Source organism: Lagopus leucura, unplaced genomic scaffold (genome assembly GCF_019238085.1).
Source record: "Lagopus leucura isolate 7727_CA_CO unplaced genomic scaffold, USGS_WTPT01 Super-Scaffold_100027, whole genome shotgun sequence".
Lineage (NCBI taxonomy): Eukaryota > Metazoa > Chordata > Aves > Galliformes > Phasianidae > Lagopus > Lagopus leucura.
This window is the reverse complement of record NW_024962278.1, coordinates 6,810,271-6,836,483: the sequence shown is the minus strand read 5'-3', so window position 1 is coordinate 6,836,483 and position 26,213 is coordinate 6,810,271. Positions and strand designations below refer to the sequence as shown.

General features: G+C 50.1%; 1 protein-coding gene across 6 annotated transcripts in view; it reads right to left on the bottom strand.

Annotated features, from left to right (window-relative positions):
- Positions 1 to 764: 764 nt before the first annotated feature.
- The window catches only part of SH3PXD2B (SH3 and PX domains 2B), a 65,716-nt gene continuing 40,267 nt past the window's right edge, over positions 765 to 26,213 (bottom strand). For 2 of the 6 annotated variants that reach the window (XM_042880609.1, XM_042880613.1), the window contains 11 exons: positions 25,605 to 25,696; positions 17,571 to 17,596; positions 17,163 to 17,198; positions 12,058 to 12,192; positions 10,473 to 10,577; positions 9,702 to 9,785; positions 8,218 to 8,335; positions 6,802 to 7,028; positions 6,534 to 6,583; positions 5,760 to 5,885; positions 765 to 4,875 (listed from right to left, as the gene is read on the bottom strand). In XM_042880609.1, the coding sequence (XP_042736543.1) occupies positions 3,445 to 4,875; positions 5,760 to 5,885; positions 6,534 to 6,583; positions 6,802 to 7,028; positions 8,218 to 8,335; positions 9,702 to 9,785; positions 10,473 to 10,577; positions 12,058 to 12,192; positions 17,163 to 17,198; positions 17,571 to 17,596; positions 25,605 to 25,696 (2,430 nt within the window). In that variant the 3' untranslated portion in view covers positions 765 to 3,444. The remainder of the gene's footprint in view (positions 4,876 to 5,759; positions 5,886 to 6,533; positions 6,584 to 6,801; positions 7,029 to 8,217; positions 8,336 to 9,701; positions 9,786 to 10,472; positions 10,578 to 12,057; positions 12,193 to 17,162; positions 17,199 to 17,570; positions 17,597 to 25,604; positions 25,697 to 26,213) is intronic. The other 4 variants (XM_042880611.1, XM_042880610.1, XM_042880612.1 and 1 more) reach the window with 4 other exon arrangements.

The window sequence follows — 26,213 nt, the reverse complement described above, 5'->3', positions numbered from 1 at the left end:
CATGCACTGTAGCTGTTCGTATCCTGTGGCAGCTGCAGGCAGACAGCAGGCCAGCAGCCTCTGATGTGGTTTGCAGCAGAGTGGGTGAATTCATTCATAACTGTGTGCTGGCAAGGGCATAGCCACACTGAACTGTCTGCATTCCAACTTCTATGAGTTGCAGGAGGTGAAGGAAGCTGATGATGGCTATGGGTGCCTGAATGCTTCTTCACAGCCTGTGCTGCCCAGTCTTATCTGCGGAGGGGGGCTGATGCCTGTGAGATGCCAGCAGGCTCTTGCTGCAAGTTTCAGAGCTTGCACCACACCTGTGTGATTCCTGGGGAGGGCATCCAGGGCCCCTGCCTTTTCCTATCCTCTGTACTTGCCTCATCCTGCAGTGACAGCCTGCCCCAAGGCCCCTTGACCAAGCACAGCATGTGCACAATGCCAGAAGGCATTTTCCTTACCATTCATACGGCCACATACACACACTGCCCCCAGAGCATTCGGGTGTGAGGATGGTGAAACAAAAGCCTGTGCTCAGGCTCCTGGATGTCACAACCCTTGCCCTGTCCTTACACCTACAGGACATCGTGCGCAGTGCCCAGAGCAGTCCCTATGCAGAGCTGGGGCCCAGGAACAGCACAGACACACACCAGGCAGAGACGGGGTCACAGGGGTGCTTGAAACCAGTCAAGCAGTTTCTTTTTATTTCTTTAAAAAAAGAAAAAAAAAAAAGAAAAAAAAAATTGAAATTAAAAAAAAAGAAAATAATAAAAACACAACTTCCAAACCCCACTGAATGAAAAAAAAATAAAAAAATCAACAACAACAAAAAAACCAACCCACAAAACCCAACCCCTAATGGTGAACGTATAGATACGGCATTTACACAGCTACATCTATCTTCCGCTGCCACCCCCACCCGCCCACAGTAATGCAGCTTTATACACACTTACATCGTACAGTGAGACCTGGGCAGATGCACTGAGAGCAAGTGAGACTGAGCTGGCGCCTCCAGCCCTCTCCCCCAGCTCCCCCCATCCCCCCGCTGAGGTGCCTGAGTACCACAGGCCACCCTCCTCCTCCTCACGAGGCAGTTGGGGGCTCAGCACCCACAAGGTACCGCCAGACAGAAGCACAGAGGGCTGGCACACCTGTGTGGCACCAAACGTGTCATCAGCACCTTCCTGCTGGGGCTCCTGTCCCGTTGCAGACAGAAGAGCGGCAAGAAGGGGTAAGGGTCCTGCTGCCCCTGTCACACTGAGGATGACACCTCTGTGATGCTGGGAAGATCTTTGGAAACAAAAGACTGATGCTGTCATGTGCTCAACGAGCCCAATACAGTACTTGTGTCAGCAAAATGAAGCAGGACGAGTTCTGAGGCCCAGGCTGGGAGGAAAGCAGAAATAGCCCTCATTTAGGCTGGAAGCAACAGAAAGAAGCAACAGAAAGAGGATTGTTCTTGGTGAGGAACAGTGGGATCAGTGAGGGCGATGACAAGGCAGAGAAAGGGGAGCCATTTCAGGGGTTAGGACATTCAGCACAGAAGGAGCAAGGATCTGCTGCCCTGGGACAAGGGCACACTGCTTTCACCCCATTGTGACTGCCAGCAGCCAGAGGGGATGGGGACCTATGTCCCACATGGCTCAGCTGGGCTGCTTTGCCTTATCTCAGCCTGGCCCCCTCATTGCCACAGCAAAGGAGTTTTACTGGAGCAGAAAAAAGGCAGCATTTCTTCCCCAACCCACTGTGCAACTCTCCAGGGAACACACCAACATCTCCTAACAGGGATCTGTTACTGGGTTAGGCTGCAACCTAAATGAACCTTTGGGCTTCTGGCATTGCTGGAATGGTGAGGGCTTCCCTATAGCTACAGTGGGGCTGGGATGAACCATCACCTTCCCAGTGCAACCCTGCCCAGTTTGCATATACAGAGATGTATCTTTACATCCACAATTCCAGTGCAGAAAGCATAGGATATGGGAAGGCAGAAGGTGCACAGGGGAGGGGGTAGCATGGCTCTGGCGTGCAGAGTGCCTTCAATTCCACCAACCTCAAATTAAAAGAAGAACATTTATTGTTTTCAGCAGCCAAACAATGTGGCTGCAGAGCTGCATCTGCAGCACTTCCCCTTGCAATTAGAATAACAAGGGCACATAGGCTTGGTCAACCACAAACCCACTGAAGCAAAGGGCATGAAGCTCTTCTAAAGAAAGAAATGTGGCTCTGAATCTGCAAGAGAAGAAAGTGGCATAAAGAAGAGGCAGCCAAGCAGACCACTTTCATCCTCCCCCTGGGACACACACCACTGCCAGCAGGATCAGGCCCAGCAGGCAGCAGTGTCAGTGTGGAAATAAAACCCGCTCTGTTTGACCTGATGCCCCCAGAGCCAACCAACACACAGGGTGAGCTGAAAGCACTTGTGGACAGGAGAACAGAAAGCTAGGGTGACAAAGGAGGGAGCACCTGAGCACCAGCCACACCTCACAACTGGATGCGATGAGTAGCTGAGCTCCCACATTCCGGATTGCACTTGATAAGATCAGCACCTACTGGAAGACCCACCTGGCTGCTGCCTGCCAGCCCTGGGAAGCTCAGTGGGTCATGGGAACAGGTGGTCCCCTATTAGTCCAACAGGCAGTGCAGTCTGTGTCAGAAGGGAAACAAAGCATCCTCTTTCCAGGGATTCTGGGGTCACCATGGTCCTCTGTGTGTTGCATAGTATTCTTCAGCTACCGAAGCAAAACACCTCTTGTTGTTTGGCTGTAACATGGCAAGGTACAGTCTGCAGAGGACTTGCTGTATGTGTTCATGCGCATTTTTTTCTTTTCTTTTTCCTTCTTTTTTTCCCACCAGGAGGATGTTTAAGTTAACACTTGTCATTGTGGAATGGGGAGAGACCATGGGACTGTCCAATGCATGTGCAGGGGAAAGCAAGGCAGAGCCCAGAGTGCCTCCAGCGTGTATTCATGTCTGCAAATGCACGCAGGGCCATGAGGACAGACCATTCTGAGCAACAGTCCCCCCCATTTGCCACATCTCTTGTACGACTGCTACACACTTGGATTAAGCAGTACAACATACAACATTCAATCATGACCCTGAGCCTCACTGAAAAGCAAATCCATCCACGAGGCCACATTTCCTTCACTGATACCAAACCAAGCTGCGTTTCTCTCCCTGGCTGCTGCTGCTTCTTGAATTCCCTGTACAGGTGGCAAAACCCATCTACCAAGGCTCTCCCCAGCATGGAGAACTGTGCTGGCCACTGTACCCCACATGTAGGGCTGCTATGCCAGGCCAAGAGAGAGCAGGAGCTCGGGGCAGGAGAGGGGCATCAGCTGGAATGTATGGGATTTCAATTATTATTTTTTAAAGCCAGCCTTACGGAAAACTATAAATTAAGACTCTAATTAAATAGGTGGGAGAACAGGGAACCTCCAACCGTGTAAACAGGACAGGCTATGGCTTCTTCCGCAGGTAGTTGGAAGGGATCCAGCCCTCCCAGCAGGGCCCCCCAGTCAGGACCTTGCAGAACCACCAGCCGCTGCTGTTCTTCTCACGCACTTCAAACAAAGTCCCTTCTCTAAAGCTGTTGGTCTCCTCGTCACCCTCAAAATCCGCCACTGCCACGTAGAGAGCTTCCTTGGAGACATCTGGGTTGGAGAAGGGGGCTGACGTCCTCTCCCTTCCTTCCCCTCTCTCCACCACTTTGGATATTACCTTTGGGCCTATGCTGCTTTTCGCTTTGGCTTCGTCTTGGATGGCAGCAGACAGGAAGGGCCTGGCTTTGGGGGGAACCAGCATGGGCCTCCCTGGCAGTGGGGATGCCCTGGCTTCAGGCGCAGGGCCAGCAACAGGAGACGTCGTTTTCTTGGGTGGCGGAGGCCGGCGGGGCGGCACAACCGGGCGCTGCGGTGCGGGCTCTCGGGCAGCCAGGGCAACAGCTGGGCCTGGGGGGCATTTGGGAAGGGCTTTGCTCTCTATGCTTGGTCGCTCCTGAAACCTTCCAGAAGCCTCTGGGGCAACTGCAGGGTTACTGCAGGAGCTTTCGCTGGCGGTGGTGTCCTGCTCAGGGGGCTTCTCTGGGCACTTGGCAGGTCTCAGCTTGCTCCGCAGGCTGCAAATGTCCAGTTTGTCATCAGCTGGAGGAGGGTCAGTCCGAGGGGCTGTGGGGGGTTTGGGCTTGATCTGAGGTCTTGACTTCAAGAAGGGGTTCTGAGTGATCGGCTCAGGCTTGTCCTCTGCAGGCTCAGCTTTTGGCTTGGTTGGCTTGACAATGGGCCGGAGGTTTGGCTTTTTCACCTCCTTGGCTGACACCTTGTGTCCGCATTCCAGCCCCATTTCATTCTTCAGCTGGAAGAGTTTGCTCTTCTCAGGTTTCAGCTCAGGCTTCTTGCTGTCTTTTGGGGCTGCTGACTGCTTCGGGGGGATCATTGGCAAAATCATGCCTGGAGGTTTGGGGGGAGGCCTCTGCCTCTCCAGCAACTCGCCTTCTGACTTAATGATGGACTCCTTCCTGGGTGGCAGGCTGGGCTTCTCTTCCACATCCCGGTCTGAGATCTCCTCATAGCCACAAGTGAAGGCCAGGTCCCCGCTCTCAGTAGCCTCCTTCCCCTTGCAGTCCTTGGCCCACTTCGTACCACAGTCCATGCCATTTGGAGGAGCCTCCGGCAGAGGCCTGCATGGTCCAGTTGCTTCCTCTGTGGCACTGCTTTCTGCTGCAGCATCCCCCAGCCGGAGCTGGGCCATCTCACTGGGCAGCGGAGCCAGGAAGTTCGGCCTGGACGCGTTGGTGGTTTTCTTGTATTTATCAATAAACGTAGCAGGGGCCCAGCCTTCCTTCTCCTCAATCTGAATGTACCACCAGCCACTCAGGTTCTTCTCGATAACCTGCAGGAGGAAAGGAGACCTCAGTCGTGCACTCATGCACTCTGCAAAAAAGGGGATGCTTGGTATCTCTGAAATAACATCATAGTGACACATGAATTTGAGGCTTCTGCCTCCCTAACTTGATATCTAAATACAATATAACCATGTGAAAATCCAGAAAACAACATTTTTCCAACTGCATGTTCAGCTCAGCATGAAAAGCACAAGACTGGCATCCAAAAAGGAGGGAATCCTGCTAAGGGACGTGCATGACTGAGGAACGAAATAGCCACGCCAAAGATGCTGCAGCAGACACAGCTGGGATGCTGGGTGCAGGCAGTGGCCACTGTGCGGCACTGTTGGAATGATCAACCCCATGTCACTGCGCTGATCAGCAGCTGCCTGGTTTCAGTGCACTGCTGAAGTGGGACCGGGACATGGGATGAGCAAAGTGGGGCAGCCATACAAGAAAAATCCCCATAGGAAGGCACAGTGTATACAGTCCAAAAAAAACAAAAATCACATCTACAACAGGGATTCTGTGAGCAAAACCAGCTGTGCCAAGTAAACAGTTCTGGGCTTATAGTATTATATTTGGCCTAAGTAAGAAAAAGAATGTCACCTATAACTCTATTTGTCATGTAGTCTTACTTCCCATGAGCTCAGATAACACCATACTCAGGGGACAGAAGGCCACAAGAACACCAGGGACTGTAAAGTCTCACAAGCTCTTACAGGCTTCTCTCCTGCTGGAGGACAGTCTGTGATGTTATGTCCAGAGGTGATCACAAACACCCAGAACACTGTGGCATTTCCTGCCTGGAAAGGGAGCTCCTGCCTGAAAGAGGTCCCAGAGCAATGGAAATTAGGAAGTGAAGATGCAAAGAGCACAGGGACAGACTCACCTCTACTTTCATTCCTGCCTGGAAGCTGATGCCATCAGGGATGGTGGTCTGGAAGTCAGCAATGGTGTAATATTCCTCTTCCACTTGAGGAGGGACAGGAGGTTTAGGCAGGTTCAAACCACGTGGCTATGAAAATAAAGAAAACCCATCAGCATGTTTCTACAGAAGGTGCAACATAATGCGTGCACAGACCAACAGCCTGCAGAACAACCAGGTAGCCCAAGCACACCAAGGAGATCAGCTCAGCCCATGCAGCATCCTCATCAACACAAAGCAGCAAAATGCTTTCAGGATGATCAGAAAACTGCCCATAGCTGTTACTGACAGCAGAATTACTCTGTCCAGAAGGAGAGAGACAGTTTGCTACATTGCACTGGCAAACTAGCCTTGCAGGACAGACCGACCAAAGTTTTACCTAAATACAATTTAGGACTTAAGACAGAAGAAAGACAGCCCCCACTAAGAGCAGAGTCCATCCCAAGCAAAGAGTAGCCAGTGACCAATGTCCCCTTTTCACATTTCTCTCCAGTTCCCTTTCCCATTACTGCTCTATGTCAGCTGGCAAGTGGGATGTAGGGATAGCTGCACTGGTCCCAAGCAGGGACTGCCTATCCCAGTATTCCCTCCCCAGTGATGACTTTAACAGTAAGCAGATGCTTAAAAAAAAAAAATAATAATAATAATAATAATAATAATCAACAATCAGGCATCATATCTGATACCTCCCCCCTCTTTGGGTCTCCAAGCCTCTGGGAGGGCTCAGAATACACTTACTATAGTGAGATCTCTGCGAGGAGGGGGTCTCTGCCTCATCTTCGGTGACTCTGTGGAGGAAGGATTTCAGATGTTGTTGAGGGTCTAGTTTTTGGTTCCATAAGATTTTCCAGAAGGGGAGTGAAAAACGCAACAGAAAGGCGGTGCCACCTCGAGACTTACCTGCAGAGCTTTCTGCCCCCTTTTTGTGCTGTGCTGCCTGGAAGCATGCAGGAAAGGCTGCACTGACACCCAGCCACCACCAGCGTCCTCCCAACCCATCACTTACTGCGGCGGATGTCAGCGTTGGGCAGGGGACGGTTGTCAAACCTCCCATCCCTCTGGCCAGCAAGCCCATCCTTCTCTCGGCTGGTGACAACCTGCTGCCGGGAGATGCCATCCAGATCCAAGGCACAGGAATGAGTAGAGGAGCCAGACCCCAGCTTCTGTGAGAACATCTCTCCATTCCCCTTCTTGAGATAGGAGGCAGGAGCCCAGCCTTCTTGGCCCTGGTACCTGTGGTGACAATGGCAGTGTCACTGCATGGAGTCACAGTGCCACCACAAGTCTGCAAACGGAGCAACCCACTGCACTGCAGCAACACAGGGTCACCACATATCCCAGAGTCAGCGTGGCACAAGCAATGACCTGGGCAAAATGAACTTGCTCAGAATCAGGCTCTGCATCCTCTGGGCACCTGGAGAGCCGCAGCAATAACTGACTGCAGCCAGAGGGCTGAGAGCAGCATGAAGCCTGAGTTCATCTCAGCAATGGAACCAGTTCAGGAATGAAATGCACTGGTGGGGGAAACAAAGGGGAAAACCAGAGGGTTCTGCTGCTAGGACTGATGTACCTGTTATCTGGATGGAGCACAGCCTGGATCCATTCCCTGCTCTACATCTGCACTTTTTAGGAGAAAAACCAGTCCATGACCTGATTGAAAAACCACATCCTCGGAGCTTTCCTGCTATGCTCAAGGGTCTTGCGCCAGCATCAGAGGCTCTCCTGTTGGCTGAGCTACAGGCACTGTGCTCAGATGGCACAGGCTCCTGAGCTTGTAATTGCCTTTAGAGCTCTCATGGCAGCTCTCCTGTGCTCAAAAAGTCAATGGACATTTTTCTGGGCCTTTGCTGCTGCCAATACCACAGGTTCAGCATAAGGTTAAGAAAATGGTGGCACATGTTCCCACCCTGTTCAAGTCCAGCTGTTTGTGAGATCACAGAGAAGTGAAAATGAGCTTCCAGGAGAAAACAAGTATCAGCTTAGGATGACTGGGAGTGTTTGGCCTCAGCACACCCTGTACACAGAGACCTGGCCCAGAGGATGGCTCTTCTCCACAGAAACCTCCTAACACAGCCAGAGGATCCAGCCTGGTTCCAGGACACTCGCTGCTTTTCCTGTCAGTAAGACATGATGTAACATTAATGCCCTTCTACCGCTTCCTTTCGAGCTGCTGGGGCATGTGATGCTGTGATGCAGTCCACCTCCTCAGCACAGGGCACTAGGGGATTTTAAAGATGTTTAACCACAACTACGCTTGGCTGAAGCCCTGAATCTCAGTTAACTTTGATATGTAGGGATGGAGAGAAACGAGTTCTGCTCCTCTGCCCTCTCTGATGCCCTACACTTGCCCTTGGGTGGTACCATGGGTCTCTGCTTTGCATAGCCTGCATTGTCAGTGAAGTGCAAGAGGCAGGGACAGCACCTGATTTTCCACCAGCCCTCCAGGTTCTTCTGGATCACCACCACCACTGCTCCTTTGTCCAGGTTCATTTCATCCTGGTCTCTGGCAGTATATGGGTAAATAACTGTGTACTTCTCCTCTGTTGGAAAGAAAATGCAGTTTCACAGATAAATTCTACAGAAAGCTGAACTCTATTGAACAGTGGTTACGTGCTTTCTATGAACAGTAATCCTTGTAACAAAGGTGCAAACACATAAAGATACACAACCATTTGGAAGAGAATGTCAGTGTCAAAAGAAACATGGATGCATTTTGAAACACAAGCTTTGTGACTTTCCCCGCTGACAGCCTGAGGAGGCACAGAACGCCCCTTCTTTTCCTTTCATACATTGCTCAAGCTTTCCCTTCCAGTTGCTTTTTGCCTTCACTCTCTCAAATACCTACTGTTCCTGAAAACATACCCCTCCAGGGGCTAGAAAAGACATCCAAACTGGATGGCTGGCCCTTCACCCTTTTACAAATACAGTTCTTCCAGTACTAGCCACCATGTTTGGAAACAAAGCAATTAACACTCTCCTCAGCATGGACTATCAACACGAAGCTCCTTTTATCTTGATTTATACAATAGCTCTCCCTTTATCTGCCCTTGTATCCATCCATTTCAGTTCAGATTTCTCTGAAAAAAACTCTGCTATACAGGGAAAGGAATTCCAGAGACCTGAGGAAGCAACCCCAACACAGTTGTGCTCTCAGACACGGCTGCTCTCCAGCTGCTCTATGACAGCAAGTCTACATGAATTTCCCTATTCAACAGTCATGTTCCTCGAGAGATTACTCAAAACCACATAATAGGCCTGGACTGTCTGCTGGATGAAACAACAGTGAGCAGGGACACTGATGCTCTGCCCTTCAAGGGGAAGGGTAAATATCCTAACAGCCACGTGGGCAGCTTGTCAGACAAAATGGTTTATCCGTCTACTCTTCTCCCTCATTTGGTCCTATAATTTCTGGATTAAATCCAGGAAAGCTTGCAATTCCGTGCTTAAGCAGTGCTACAATAGACTTTTCACAAAATGCCCTTTACACCATCTCCAAAACCCATACCTCTGGACATTCTTATATCCCCGCTACACAGACTTCATGTCTTTGTCCTCTCAGAAGAGCAAAGCTGTAGGAAGACTTCATTCCCCACCCACTTTGTGCAAATGAAAGGGCTCATGCAGGGCCTAAGGCAGCAGTTGCAAGAAATCTGCATAAATGTGTTGGGAGAAAGTAGAAACTCCAGCCTGCATACCCAAAACAAGTCTAAAAATGTTAGAGGGAATAGCTGGCAGAGGAAAGAGAAGTGGACATGAATGGGCCTGACAGAAGGTTGAAGAGCACATACAGCATGTACCAAGCAATGACACAAGCAAAGTTCATCACATGCAAAGCAATCAAACATGCACACAACAAAGCACCAAGCACAAAACAAAGGCAGTCAAACACATCTCTACAAAGTCCACCTTGACCCCATCCACTTGTGTACAAGTCCCCAAGAGTCCGACGGCGGCCAACATGCCTGGGTAGAGACCAGTATCTCCATGGGACTGGGGAGAGCATGTCGGGGAAGCAGGAGGATAAGAGAGGACGTAAGGAGGCAGCACTTCAGGTCTAAGAGCAGACAGGGCTGACACCAGAGAGAGGCAGAGACTGTACCCACTGGGAACCCACCAAGGGCCCTCCCCATTTTGGACCCCCCTCCCACCTCTACCTCCCTAGGCAACGGGCTGAGCAAACTACAGCACTGCTCTGAGCATACAGCGATCAGAAGGAAGGATGTGTTCTCCAGAGGTGTTTTGGATTTACTGTATACAGTTTGATTGTACAGAAAAGCTGCAACTTCGCTATTCTCACAACATGAGCTCATGCATACTCTTGCTTTCTGCATGAGATTAGAAGACACAGGAATTGCCCTAGGAGCTTGGTTGCTCCTCCAGTGCTCCCTGGGAGTAAAGGAGATGTGATGCCAGGACTGGGTCTTCCCCGCAGGAGGCACCTTCAGCTCCTCTGGGGGAACAGAAAAGGCAGCAGTTATACTGCCAACATCCACCAGCCTCACTCCTGGTACAGCACTGCATAGGTAGGACTGTTAAGGGCACATGTAACTGCAGCACTTGTGGCTTTGTCCTTCCCAGGGCTCTTCTCCTCACTAGGCCAGACAGAACTACACAGTCCTGCAAGCCACTCGGCATATTGGACAGAAGCTGGGACTGTTGTCTCTAGCCACATCTTACCTTCATCAGGCTGCATTGAGAGCTCATCCTGGACACCATCCTGGGCCTCCAGGCAGGTCGCTGGCACCCAGCCTTGCTCCTCTGATGTGCTCACAAACCACCAGCCTAGGAAGAAAAGAGCAGCTGGCTCAGCCAAGGACATCAACCTAAAGCCACTTCCCTTCCTACCAACCTTGAGTCTGGGGGGCTCTGCCCCCTTGTGCTACCACACGAGAGGCTGAGATCACTCCAAAGCAAAAGAGCCATGTGCTACCTGAAAGGGAGCAGCAAGGGAGAGTTGCAGCGTTACGATATCTACCTGTATGGTTTCCTCCCCACAGCCACAAAAACCAGGACAGACTCTGAGAGCTGAATGACTCCAGCCACCTCATTTGCTTTCCTTTTTTTTTTTTTTTTCCCTTCATGGTTCACTTTCCCTCAGCATGGGTCAGCAAGCCTAGTCTAATTAGCAGAGATGAATACACTGTCTGCAAATCGATAACTGACTCCTGCTGTGCTCTCGCCTTCTTTACATTTGTGGAAACAGCAAATTTTAAAAGCTAAGAGCAAATGCAGGATTCAAACATGAGCTCTCCCAGTGGAAACCTGGCCAGCTCCACAGAGGCCATAGCAATCCTGGGCCACCCTGCGTGTCCGATCAAAATAAATTCATGCTCCTCAGTTATGAAAAGCATAAGCTGTTTGTGTCTTCAGAGGGAAAAAATTACAACCAAGCATTATTCTCAGAATACCACCAGCGAGCCATTTAGAAAGACAACTAGATTGTCAGGGAGGGAAGCAGCAGCTACCTGCATGGAAAGGAAAATCAGAGCTGACATTTCATAAATAAATGATTTGCCATACCTGTTCAATTGGCTGTGCTAATAGGTTTCAGTTGCTTTAGGGTTGCTTTTATTTTTCTCATTCTCAAAAAGCTGCTGGTTCAATTAATTCTCTCGGGATGAGGTTTCAGGAATTTTAAAATCTATTTTCATAATTTACCTTTAAACTCCCTCAGCAACTTGTATTTACTTCAGGGAATAAATTCCCCTTTTCAATGAACTCCACAAGGTGGACCCATAACATAACACCTTCCCTCTGCAGAGGGTAAGAGCCTGCTGAAGCTGTAGCAAGCACAGGGCTGAGTGGCTGAGCACTGCACAGCTTTCTTTTGGAGGGGCAGGAACTGAAGCTGCACAGTGGGTCTTCCACAGCCAGTGTCCACATATCTGCAAAACCAGCCCGCCAGCCCTGGGACTGCCTTTTGGCCACAGGACCCATCAGCCACATTTCTCAGCACAAAGAAGCATAAAGTGAGAGTGTAGAAGATGGATGGCACCTAGCGCTCAGCACAGCAGGTAATCAGACCCTTTCTTCAGAGAGAATCCTTAAGTCCTGTCCACACTCATGCAGAAATCCTGCAGACTGAAGCTTCCTTCACATTCTACTTAAGCTGACCATCCAAGGACATCCCCTTTGAGGTGCCCTGGGGCTGTTTTGCTTCCCTTCCTATTAAAGACACCAACAGTACAGGATTGCTATTCCTGTCCCTGCTCTGAGGTGCAGAGCAGACCTGCAGCTTTCCGCCAAGCCTGGCTCTCTGTACCTGATTCGTTCTTCTCAATGATATCCACCAACTGGCCCACGCATAAGCTGATCTCGGAGCTCTCCTGCTTCTGGTAGTTGGCCACCACGACATACTGCTCCAGCACCAAGGGATCGACCGAGGCAGAGTCAGCTCCTGCACAGGGGGACAAGAACCCAGCCGCGTGCCGAGGTCAGCAGCAGTTCCTGAGAGCACTGCTCCCAAGCAGCTCCGGGACACCCTGGGCACCCCAGCGTGAGAGACGTGAGCCAGAGGCTTGGGCAGAGTGAGGAGGAGAGGGACCAAACCAGCAGCCAGGTGAGACAGGTACAGCCACGTGAGGCCCTGCACTTGCTCCCACCTCCTGCTCAGAGCCATCCAAGTGAACCCACCACCACCACCACGAGACCAGCACACGAACCTGCTCTGACCCAGCCCAGCACACACAGCCTGCACAGAGTTTTGCTGCTCCTGGCTGAACACCTGCACACCCAGGCAGAAGGGCATCTGCAGGGTACAACAGCAGCCCCATCGCTGCCCTTCTCACAGATTGCCAGCAGTTCGCTGTCTTGGCTCTTTGTTCTACTAATGCTGCTCAACTCCTGCAGAAGATCCCAATTTCATGTCCACTGAGAAGAAATGCCCCAGTAGGACCAGACAGACAGGATACACAGAAAGCAGAGTGTGCCCTGCGCCAGCAAGGGGCCTGACATCTGACAGGGGTGGAAGCAGCCAGGGAGTCCTGGCTGGCTGTGCCGAGCTGGCCAGGCTGAAGGTGGCACTGCAGGCTAAGGTGAGGGGCCAGCCAGCACTGCACCAGTGGACCAGGAGGCACCTGCTGGGCACAAGAAGGCCATCATCATTTATACCTTCCAAGCACATTTTTATTTAGGAGAGTGCTCTGGATATGGATCCATCCCATTTTCTTGGCACCACTTACCAAGGAAGAACAGAGCTTTCAAGTCAAATCGATCTCTGCTTTAGAAACGTGCCCTTAAGTTCATCTCTCTGCATGCAGCAAAACTCCCTCACTCCCACAAGCACACAGACGTTTGCTGTGACACCACGTGCAGGGAGATCACAAAGCAACCAAGGGCTCTGCAGATGCTCAGCACTGAATTCAGACCCCTCAGTCCCACCACTGAGGGCATTCCCCTGGGCTCAGCCTTGCACCAAGTCACTTGGTTACTCAGCACAGGCAGCACTTGCCTGTCTGCCTGCAAAAGCCTCTGAGGAGCAAAAAGGTGTCAGAAGTGCCTGTACTCTTCTCCCTGCTGTCCCAAGCCTCCAGCGCAACACTTTGCCTGGCAGCTTCACAGCCTGCCAGTTGAGGATACTGTTCTATTACCCAATTCTCCCAGATGCAGTAAAAATTAATTAATATTTGCCAAGTGCTTTGGAAATAGAACAGTATTAATTATTATAGCACAAGTGACATGAAAGACTCACACACCTGAGCGTAGCTGTTAAGTCACCCTTACTGGGGCTGTAGGGGCCTCCAGCTGTGGAAATCACCGCTGCTCTCTGGCTGCCAGGGCATGGCAGATGCATCAGACAATGACCTCCCGAGCTCAGGAGGGTGCCAGAAAGCAGTGATACAAAGAGTGGCGTTCCCTTAGGATATAAAGGCGAAACAAATCAGGAAGACATTTCCACGTTACTGCACTACAAGAGGACTCAATGGCTTCCCCATTACATAAGAGCTCAGAGATCTTTCCTATCGTGGAACGTATTGCAGGGCACAATCCTGCAATGAGCAGAGCAAGAGGGATAAATAGAGATGGACAGGATCTAACAGCAGCACTGGAACCCTCTGCTCCCTCAGGTCACCACCTCTCAAACCGGTTCTGAGTAAGAATGACCACAACCAACATTTAAATGAACAATGTCTTTTTTCAGAACACTCATTAAAGGAAGAAGAGGCAAACTGTCCACGCTCTTCTGCTATAAACAGCTCTCTGCAGAGCTGCAGGTGAGCTGACCAAGTACAAAGGATCTGTTACCACTAATGAAAGCTTCCTCCATGCCATAACCCAGAGGTGGGGCACCAAACAAAAATAGGCCCCTGAAGAGAGTGGAGGAAGCCAGGAATTTGGAGACTGTTTTACTAACTCAATTAAAGGTTTGTGCTTATAGTGATCAGAGGATTTACTCAGCCCCTGAGAGCAGAATAACAGCTACAGGAAGAGAGAAATACTCTCCTTTCTGCCTCCCCAGCTGTAATTACAAACAATGCTCCGAGGCTATTTGTAGTTTTAGCAGGCAATTCTGGATCCTCCAATGTACCTATTAAACCAGCAACAGAACTGGTAAACCAACCTTGGAGGAAGAAGTAGGAGTTAATTTGAGGAGTGCTTTCACCTGGCATAATCATCCTCAACCACAAAAATACAGTCAACAATAAAGCATCCTATTTATGGGCAGACTTAGTCCCTTAAAATAGCAATGGGATAAACGTAAGTATCTAAAATAGTGCCAGAAACTCTGGAGTTTTGGAATGGTCCTCCTATGGCTGCTGTAGGATATGAGAGCTGTGCTTATTGTCCCAGATAAAACAAATTTCAGACCAAAAGCCATTGTGGGAGCACAGCACAGCACAGCAAAAGGGATGCGGCCACACAAGAAGGCATGTGAAATAAGGCTGACAGGGATATGGGAGCTCTTCTAAGGCAGCTCCACCCAAATAAAAACTGCTGAGACAGTCTCAGACTTCCATGCACTGTGCCACAATGAACCCATGAATCTCCATCTGTGCTTCTGCAGCATTCAGAAAGGAGTGAAAAGAAATGTTTGAATGAGTCTGGGGACTGATTACTATCAGGCATACCTAAATCAGTGGCCAAATTGGTCTTTAAAGCTCCAGACTGTGGGGAATAAGCAGGAAATAATGCTCACCAACTAACATCAGGTGAGTCCCTGTCTCTGAGCCTTCTCATAACCACTCACATCCCTTGAGTCTCCTGGTCCCATGGAAGGCTATGGGCAGCACTTCAACTCACTGCAACCCAGTGCTTGGCTACAGACCATGTAAAACCTGCCAGGTGATCTGAAGCACTGATCTTCCAAGAAGAGCAACTGAACCCCACTTTGGCAGAGCTGCAGAAATAAGGAATTTCAATTATTTTTGCTTGTTAGCATCTATTAGATGCCCCTTCCACAAGGAGATTATATTAAAAGAGCCCTTTTTTTGTGTCCTTATTTGCCATCTCAAAGCAGGCCTAGTTTGAGCAACCGATGAACCATCAGGGGCTTTCTCAAGGCAGGAGAGGATTCCAGGTGACAGTAATAGAACCAAATTCCGTTTCTTCTGCCAGAAAACATGGAACAGTGAGAGGAGACTCTGAACACATCTGGTACAAAGCATCAGCTTGTGGCAGTGTTACTGCACATAAACACCTTTCCCTGATGGTTACTGCACATACGCCACAACCGAATCACACGCCAGTGCCATGGTCAGAGTGCTGTCAGGACAGGAATCTAGCTTGGGAATTACCTAAACTCTCCATTCCCTCTCTCTCAGTGGTGCTAAGCAAACAGCATCCCAAAGAGCATTTTCTCTTTGCCCTCAGCAGCATCACAGTGTCACTTGTCAACCTGCCATGCCTACAGGGCAAGAGGGAGAGCTGTGCATAAGCCCACTTTGCTATGGGCTTATTGGAAATGAGATGGCAGAACAAAGCTCCATACACTAAGAGTAGAAAAACTGCTTCTCCAACAGCCAGTGTCCTTAAAAAAAATAACTCGTTTCTTTGAGAGCAGAATTTAATTTTTTCCTTCCCCTCAGTCCTAGACAGGTCTTCTTTTCTCCTGCTTAATGGAAGTGATCTAAACACACACTGCTCTCACAGGGAAACATAACATCCCTCCCTTACCCAACAGACATTTCCACTGAGCCATCACACCAGAGACATTTCCAAGACAAGGGATTCTATGTCTGTATTTTACCTCCACTCTATCAAAAGAGAGAAGATGGAAAAAAAAAAAAAAAAAAAAAGCACAGCCTGTTTTCATCCCACCCACAGCCAGATGCCCCTCTCTGCCTCCACATGGGCTTGCAGTGAAAGGAATAACTCAGCTTAAAGAAAAACCTTCAGCACATCTCCTCTGACAAAGCCATGTAAGACACACCAACACAGCAGGAGAAAGCTAGTGTGAAAACTGCAGCCTGTGCTTGCAAAAGAGCTTGTGAGAGCTCTAAAGCAGCCCTCGCAAGGCCCAGCTTTGCCAGACATACCTTGCAGCTGTCAGAGTTTGAGAAGATGTTGTCTGAAGGTTTTAACCAGGCTGGCAGCCCCATTAGCCAGTCAGATCATCTGGCTATGACTGGCCCAGAAGAACAAAGCAAAACCAGGAGCCACCACTGGAGCAGACAACATCTGTTTGTCATATGCATCCTACAAGTTGTCTCAGCAAGAAGTTGGGACGGCAGCAGTTCTCAAGGGAGGGATCCAACAGAAAAGAAGGACAGTATTCAGTCTCAAGTCTTCCCTGTTCTTTTTCTCTTGCCTGAGAGAGGAACCCACCCATCTGCAAGTGAAGTTTGCTTATACAGCTTAAGGCAGCGTCAACTATCGAACCCAAAAATCTTCCCACAGCTATTTCAGCAGCATCTCCATTCAGCCATGGCTCAGATCTCTTTTTCCAAAGGTTCTGGTGCCACATAGTAACTCCTGCAGCTGTAAGATGCCCTCAGATAACCACTAAAACCAAGGGGCCTTCAGAGATGCGCCCCTGTCCTGAGGAGCAGAGCATCCCAGATTCACCCAGCCACCCAAAGGGTCCCAACCTGGTGCAACCCTGAAGTATAAAGTGTTGCTGTACCAGGAGACTTACAGCCCCATGGTGGTCACCTCTCAGCTCAAACACTCCTTAGGCCTGAGGGCACTGTAACTCTGTAGTTGCACATACCTGGCTGAAAACAAAGCCCTGTCCTTCTCCTGAGGCTGTGACATGGCACTGTGCCTGCCACACCTCCTCACCACTGCCACCCTGAGTCCACCAGCCACAACAGAAAGCTACAGGGATGTGACAGCTGATGCAAGGGGCTTGCCCACCACACATAGCAAGTGTCCTGCAGCAAAAGGCAAAGCGAGAGCAAGGCCCAGGGAGCGTGCGGCAGTTACTACCTCTCTGTAGGAAAGAGGTCGTTCTCTGGATAAACCCTGATGGAGGAACAAAATGAGGGGAGACAAGGTGTGAGGGGAGGAGAGACACGAATGTGGGGGTGACTGCAGTGGTGGGTATCACTCAATGAATGAGCAGATAGGTGCCTGCAGCTCCCCCCATCACCCCATCCCTCCATGGGACACCTGCAGGGACAACAAGGAATTTCAGCCTTCACGTCCTCAATGCCATTCCCTCTTTGGAAGCACACCAGGAGGCAGGGATGGGGCATGGAGAGGACTTGGCATGTTAGGGAGCCCCATAGGGGTTGGCAGCAGTGTCCATCATGGAGTTGGACCCCTGTGTAGTACTGAGAGGCCCTGTGGGTGGAAGGAGGAGATGGTGAAACTGGAGAGGGGAGGAGTGCTTACCAGATCTCTTCTTTCCAATGGGCTCCCTGAAAAAGAGAAGGAAGAGCATCAACAGTGGGATGGGGACAGCTGGGTTGTTTGCCACAGGAAACCTATGCAGGAGAGCACAGCAGTGCTGGTCCCAGCAGTGCCACTGACCTCCCTCACACCAGCTAACAACCCCACAGGCCAGATAGCAGCCTTGCACCTCTCTCCCTCTCAATGAGTAACTTAATGCTTTCGCCTTCCCCAGAGTGAAGCCTGGCCACTGGTCTAGCTCCTTAGTGACTTACTCTGACAGCCACAACTCCCACCATGTCACCTGGAAAAGACATGCAGACCAGGATGATTTGGCAGCAGTCAGGAGCAAGGGAAACCCAAACCTGCTCAGCATAGTCCACAGGTGTCCCAGGAGTGGACACTGCTTTGAATACCAAGAGGAAAATACAGAAGTTGCTCCATACCTTGCACCTCTTCCGGGAGGATAGGCAGCAGGGCTGGGGAAGGGGCAAGCATTTGTGCCTCAAAACAGAACAACTCATTAAAGTGGCGTTGAAAGGATGAACACAAAACAGGAGCTATTCATAGGCACAAGGAGGCACTATGGTCAGCAATGGCCATGCTGATGAGATGGGTTAGAAACCAAAGGTCTCGTGTCCCTTCTGTCACCAGAGTGCCAATAAGAAACATGGCTGCTGCACAGCCTCACATCCTGGGCACAACTCACTTCAGGCACAATTAATTCTAGGGCATTTCATGATTAAAAAACAAACGAACCTAAGATAATAGGTGCTGAGACAAACCTCAAACAATTACAGATGACAAACCAAGGCACCAAACTAGGCGAAATCCAAACAAACGCACCAGCCCCATCCACAGCTCCAACGGCAATGGTCCATGCTGCTACGAAAGATCTCTCAACGCTTTCACATAATTTCTCACTATTGCCTTGAAATGCTGCACTAGAACGGGGTGACGAGAGCAGGTGAACATGCTGGAGGTGGCAGATGGGCACCACACCCTTGTGCTGATGGGAAGGACCGCTGCTTTTCCCTGACATCTGCTAAGCTTATTGCTGTAACTCATCCCCCTGCTTCCTTTCTGACTGTCTGGGTGAGGGGGCAAGGAAGAAGCTGTAATTTCACTTTGCTGCTGGGTTGTTCCTGGCACAGATACAAAGAGACACAGCTCTGAACACCAGCCCACCACCTCAGAGGACAGAAGAACTCAGACAGGACAGGAAACACTGACAGACTGCCGGCAGCATCTCCTCCTGCTTTGTTTCTCATGGGCCGAAGAAAGGCATGCAACAATGTGCACATACGGCCTCCTGGAAACAGGTGCCTCCAAGCAGAGAGGGAAAGGCTGCCTGCTGCTGGGAAACTCATCTAGCCCTCACCTGCACCAGTGTCCATATGAACCAGGCAGCCGCAGCACAAGGACAAGGTACCAGCATATAGTGATGGCAACATGCCACCAAGCAGCCACATAGAGCTCTCCAAGAGGTAACACCCAGGAGAGTTCTCCAGCTGCTCACCAGGGCTCTCCCATCTCCCTGTCAGGGACACTGAAGACATGGGTTATTGTGTAACAGTAATCTCACTTAAAACACTGAGCCAAATTGCATTGGGGTGCAGTAGGCTCAGTTCAGCATCCTTCAGGAACGTAATAATCCCTAAGTGCAATCCTTAAAGGAAACTCAGTAGCAGAGAACACTTTGGGTCAGTAAATACTTCTATGTCAAAATATTCTCATCACAGTCTTCCACAGCGAGTCAGACAGCATCTCCCTGGAGCCAGCAATAGGAAGGAGACGAGGAGCACCAGGCTGCAGGCAGGTTTGAAACCAAAAAAGCAGGCTGTTCTTCAACAATATGTAGGTGTAAGCCATTAATCTCCTACTTCAGGATGTTGTGGATGCTAAAGGTTTTTACAGGCTTCCGAGGTTGTACCTCAGGCATGAAATGTTAATTAGAAAACCAGGAAAACTATAACAGTGCCTAGAGAAGAGCTGCTACAAGCTTGCTTGACTTCAAGAAACCGCTGCGGTCTGGTGGCTGCTGGATTAGGGAGGCAGCTATATGACACAGAGGTGGTTCTGCAGTGAGCATGCAGCAGAGCCTACCTTGCAGTGAGACTCTGTAATGCCATAATGGGATAATAGTAGCAGGGTGACAAAGCCTTTGGCTACAGCACATGAGAACGAACCCAAATGCAGCAGCCACAGAACGAAGTAGAGAGCTGCTTACCTTTAGGAAGCCTCAGGTAGACAGGGATCTCCAGCAAGAGATACCCTCAGCTCCACTGCCAACCCATAAATGAGGTCTGGGAAGGAGTGGATTCTGGGTCCACCCCTTCTGGTCATTCAGCTGCATTGTATGCACCTGAGCTCCCCTGAGTTGGCCCTGCCTTCCCACCAGGTGCTCAATCGCTGCTTCAAGCTGTGACTTAGCATTTCCACTACACACTCACATGAGGGAGATTGCATGGAAGGGTCTTGGGACAAAGGCCCTGGCACAGCACAGCACTTGCAGACCTCAGCAGCACCCATGCTGCCCCACAGCTACAGCCAAGTGGCAGAGTGGGAGAGGGACAGCAAAGCACAAACACGAGGATGACAACTCCAGCTGCTGCAATGCCAATCATGCAGTTCACAATCAGCAAGCAAGATGAGATAGGTCTGAAGTCACCATTCCAAGAAAATATTTCCTGCAGAAAAGTCTATTTCTTGTAAATAATAACAAGCCCTTCTATAGAACAGCACTGCCATCAAAAAAAACTCTCAGGAGGCAGCTCAGCTTGTAAGTATTCAGCAAGCATAGAGATGTTAGAAGTCATAGCAAGGTATATGCAAGCAAGACAGGCTGAGAACTGGAGTACAGGGCGTTGTTTAAGAGAACTGATGTTCAGCAAATGGTCCACTGAATGAGGCCCCTGCTCTCAGCTGCAGTGCCAGTACCACTCTTGTGTTTAACTGCTGGAGAGCTGTCTGAGCCAAACCTGTGGGTTCAGAAGGCTGCCCTGTGCCCTGTAAGCATACAAAATCAAGTACTCTGTTCACACAAGGAGCTTGTGATGCAGTAAACCATGTTTATGCATAGTGGCTTCAGCCCCATTGCTATTTCTTTCTGCTGTCACCTGGAAAGGACAGTTCTCAGCCAAGAATGATGGGGACCACTATTTTGGAGCTGAGATCTAGCCTGAGCTCCTGGTGAATCTGCACGTAGGCACCAGCAGCACCGCAAAACAAACAATTCCTTATACAAGCTGTAATTTGTCTGGAGAGCAGGACACGGTTCAAAAGCCACAAGGCAACAAGCATCCTTATCCAAACCAACATCCGTCAACTCAGGGAGCTTGAGTTTATGGGCAAAACGAATGGCTCCCTTTATGGGACAACCACTGCATCCTACAGCAAGGATTTGAGCTCCTCTTTTCTGTTAAATCCCTGCTCTCCTGGCTGAGGAGTTCAAGCCCCAACTCAGACACTGTGCGAGTATGATGAGGAAAACTTTTCCTCCTGGGACAACTCCACTACAGGAAAAGGTAAGCAGGTTAAAAGCTCCAGGGAAGCGGGAAGGAAAGAGATTTCTTCAGGGGAGACACTGGTTATGAGTCTGTTCTTCACATTTATGGAAATACGGCCAAGGAACAGATTTGCTCTCTATTGCAGTGCTGGAAATATGCTTGTCTAGCACTGTCTTTGGGTGCATTGGACCTAACACAAATCTTTCACCTGCCAATGGCTGCTGGCACAGTGGCCCTAAGCAGGACCTTTCAATCACTCATATGGAGACAAGCTGGCACAATCAAATCTCACCAGCTCTCAAATCTCACCGACTCATTTTGGCTCAGCTCTCCGTTCACTGATTTACTGGGGCTAGTGACTGCCTGGAGTCCTCATCAGTCTGCGTATGGGAAGCAATCCGTTACTAATCCACTGCCACCCCCACTCACTGCCCAGCACTGCAACCTTAGCATTAATAGAATCATGAAGGGCTGCTGAGCTTTTGCTGCAGGCATAACCTAATTAGCAGCACATGCTCTCATCTGGTTGTGCCCCAGCTCCTCACCACACACCTCCTGCAGACCTCCATCCCAGCAGCAGAGCTGCGCTGCCCTTGGAACACCCCAGGTCCCCCTCTGCAGCCTGGCTGGAAGAGGAATTTGTCCTGACTGTGTTTGCATGGAGCTCTAGGCACACAAGGCAGCTGGACTGATGGGGAAGTATCCACCTCCACTGCCATCTGCTCTAAGGGTCACCAACCCTTAAAAGACCCTCAGTGAGCTGGTGCTGGGACTGCTCCCACACCAACTCTGAGCTAAGCTGTAGCATGTTGGCCAAGGAGCACACAGCAGACTTTCAACACCGCCCTCTCTTTCTAGAGGGACACTAGGACCAGGACACACCTAGCATGTAAGGGAAAAGCTGCTTTAGAGAAGGACAAGAGGACTTATTTACGTATTTTGAAGACATTGGTATCTCCTGAAGCCAGTAGTTTTTAAACCACGAATCCACAGTGTGTGCAGAGAGGTGCCTGAGGACAACTTTTAGGCATGACACTGGACAATAAATTTGCTCTACAGGTTCCTATGCTGAAAAAAAAACAACAGCAACTGGGGGTTCATATGCTGAAAGGTTCAGAACAACAACCATTAGTGTCTTACACAAGACAGGATGCCCAGCTACCAGAAAGAGAACAGTCTTTACTGCAAGATGCCTCTCACAAGGAGCTCATCTCCACAGCCCTGAGAAGCACATGAGAGCTCCATTCCCATTTCTCCTCACTTGTACAGTACAGACAATTACTGAAGAGTCCCTCAGGATCTTGCTGCACTACAGAGTTGACCTGGGCTCCTGTGGGTGAGCAGCAAGCAGCTGAATGCCTTGGCTCAGCAGTGGCTTTGTGCCCAGCAGCTCAGATGTCCCCAGCCTTATCCCAGCAGCTCTCTGCTGTGGTCAAAAACTGCTTGAAATTGAAAAAGTGTGGTTGAGGGGCGAGAGGCACACATAGCAAATTCCCACCTCAGCAGTCAAACATTCTGCAGATCTCAGCAAGCAGGAATTTGTTGAGTTTTCTCCTTTGAAACTATGGCTTTCATAGGGCTTCTATACAACACTAGGGAGAAAAAATCCACAGCCCCACTGATTTCTATCTTTCTTATTCCATAAGATTTCTCCTCTTTCCCCCACTCCCAGAGCCACCTTTTCCCACATTCAACCCATCCCTCCAGATTACAGTCCCTCTTTACCCTTCTGTGGGCTCACTGAGTTATCTCAGTCCAGGGCTTGCTGGACAGATCTCCATGTCACGAAAGCCACTGAGCGTCTCTGCCAGCGGAAACACCACAACCTCAGCCCACTCCTGTTTGAAGTGGTCCCTCTGGGCAGGAGGATGCTGGAAAGTTGGCAAGTGTGTGTGGATGGGATGGAGCAAGGGCTTCACCTCCCTCTTCCACCCCTTTAGCGCTGCAGACTCCTGTCTCAGCTCAGCTTTTAGCTATGATCTATTGCCCAATTGGAAGCAGTGGAGGAAAAAAGATGCATTTGACTCTTTCCCTCTCCATTCAGACTCCTTCTCCTTTGTCTCCCTCTGTGCATGCCAGCAGCAGCGCAAGAGGCTGTAAAAAATGAGAGATTGAGAAAAGTCACAGCTTTCAGGTCAGTAACCAGTGACTGGATTTTGTTGGTGTTCTCTCAACACCAGCAGACACTGTATGGAAGCTGCACTGCAGGAGAGCACAAGGAAAGCCTTGGATCTGCCCAGGAAAAGCTCCAGTGTTAGGGAAACAGATACTAGAGGAGCCCAGAGACAGATACGTGAGCTGTCCAGCCTCCTCTTTCCAGTGCAAAGATCCAAGGATTAATTCACCTTTTGCAGTTAAACAGAGCTCCATGGACTGCAGGCTACTGCAGCTCTTGAAAGTGGCTTCACATCTCAGCATGATGTGAGTGAGGCAGATCCTCCTCTGCATACCCCAGGAAAAAGGCAGCACCCATCACCACCATCTACTGCTCTGTGCTGCAACCTGGGGCAGGCCCTGAGCTGTCAGCCAGGGAAACCAAGGCACAGGGAGGGACAGGGAGCAGAAACACTCCCAGCCACAGTGCCACATCAGCGACAGCTTGGCTTGGCACAAAGCGTGCTGACCAGTCTTTTTTTCATCCCTCATTCCCACCTTCCAGCCACCCAGCATAAAAGTTGCCTTTTTTTGTTGTTGGTTTTTTTGTTGTTTTCTTTTCTCCTCTCGTGGCCTGGCTCCCTTTCAAATTCCCAGAGAAAAGCATTTATCCGCTTTATGAATGATGACATCCGGCCAAACCCCAGACATGCCATCACGTCTGATCCAGCCCAGCCGTCCATCACTGCTCCCATATCGCTATTGGTTCGCTGGCCGCATGCCAGCACACAGGGCTCAGGAAAGGGCTCCCACCAATCTCTCCAGAGGAGAGAGCCAAGGACTTTTATTAATTAGCATTTTGAATTGTAGCTAATAAATACCCCTCTGGCATTCAGGCTGGGATATGAAACACAACAAAGACGTCCTTGAGATGCTGCAACGTTTTGCTGCTGGAGGCAAACGGATGAGAGTTACCTGCTATGTCTTTCTGCATACTGCAAACTCACCTCTGCTCCCAGAAGAGCAGTGGAAGGCAGCACATCCCATCGCTGCATTCTGCAACCCCTCACTCGCTCATCCAACCAGTGCTCCAGTGGCCAAACACACAGCAATTCTGCGGCACAGGCACCCTACAACCTCCTGTGTGTGCTGGCGTCCGAACTCCAGCCACTTTCAGTAGGTAACTCCCTCTGCAAAGCCGCTCATCAACTTCTTGCACAGGGCTCAGATTCATGCTCCCTGTACCCTAAAACAGCTCCCGCTTCTGTTAACTCCCATGAAAATCCCCACCCATTGTCCCTGCAAGCTTATGTTGTTCTTGCACCTCTTGCTTGCCCCTGAGCTGCTGTCTTTGTTGACAGCCAACTATCAAGGCAGGTTAAGTGCTGAGCAATAACAGGGCAGGATGGATAAGAGGACCAGCTGACAGCATGCAATTAGTTAATGGGCTGCAGGGCCCTCAGACCAATCTCATCAAGTGACTGTGAGCTGCAGAAGGAATGACAACAGGCCAAGAAAGGGGAATCAAAGGAGGAAAACAAGGATGGAGGAAGGGGGGAATTAAAGCACACACACAAAAAAATTCTAAAACCCAGAGAGAAGATAAAATCCACACAAGCATAACGCTTCCCTAAGGACCCCAAAGACTCAATGTTCCTGCTCAGAGGAGAAAAACAAAATCCCTGTATCTATCTCCACACCCTTCCAATACAGAATGATGTCAAATCAATTTACTGCCTTATCCTTGCACAATTAATCAAGCCTCCTCCATTTCTCAACCTTCAGTAGAGCTACGCATAGTGTCACAAGCAGCATAAAGAGAGAGCTGCATAGCAGGAGATGAAAGCAGCTGCTCAGATTTATGCTGCTTGTGATTAGTAAGAGATGGGTGGCTCCTGGCCAAAGCAGCTCATAGTCACAAGACTTATAACCACACAGAGTTGCGTAAGGCACGCGAGATTCCTTGCAAACATTCTCTGTTTTGCATGGAAAAAGTCAGCAGTGATTATGGATGGAGCTCACAGACATGGCTGGAGGAAAGAGCCCTTGAATGAGGCAGAGGATATTAGCAGTCCCAGCCTAAGCACTGCCATGTGAAATGAGGTTTTTCAGTTTACCGTGTTTCTGAAACCAGCATTCTACACGCAGAAAGCAGCGCTGTGCCTGGCTGTCTCAAGGGGACATCAACACTTATTGGTGTCCCAGAGTGGCGCACCCACTGTACTGCTAGGGACGGTACACCAGGCTGAGCGGGTGAGGGTGTTCACCTGAGCTGCACAGCCCCTTGTTCCCTCCCCAAAGAAGTATTCAAATCCCACATCTGTGACTCCTGGGAGGATCTCTAAAGAGATGTTGGACTCTTGGATGCTGGCAAGCGGAAGGCAATTTGTGTTTCATCACCACCCTGGTGGCAGCAGCCACCCAACCAACTTACTCTTTGGGGGGAGTCAAGTCGTCAGGTCGGGTCTCAAAGAACTGCAGAACCTCCTCACACTGGGAGATGTAGGGAGGCAGCTGGATCAGAGCCTGCGGTGAAACAGAGACACTGGTGATGTGAAGCACTGCCACCTAAGCATGGAGCCTCGGAGTGCAGGGTCACAGCTCCGTGGAGTACTGTGCTCATGGGAAGGAACAGAGCCACCAGCAATGGTGACTGCAAAAAGGGAAACAGATGTGCAACTGGAGATCTGAAATCATCCCGAAGATGTTTGACCCTCCATGTGCTGTTACAACAGTCTCACAAAAGGAGTGAGGGCAAACAGAATCTGTATCAGAGACAAAGCCGCATCTGCAAAGCCCTGGGGTTACTGCACAGATCAGATGTGGCTCCATCCTGACCTAATTGCTGGCCCCCAAAAGCCTTCCAGCCATTCGGCATACAGTCACTCACTGCCAGCACAGCAGACGGTCAGACCACTAATCACAGCCCCTCTGCAAACAAGATCATGTGAGAGAAACAGGAGAGAGAAAACCACTCACTCCATGGCTTTTGTGTGCAGAAAACGGCTATTCGAAGAGCAGGATCTGCACGGATGCCATTCCC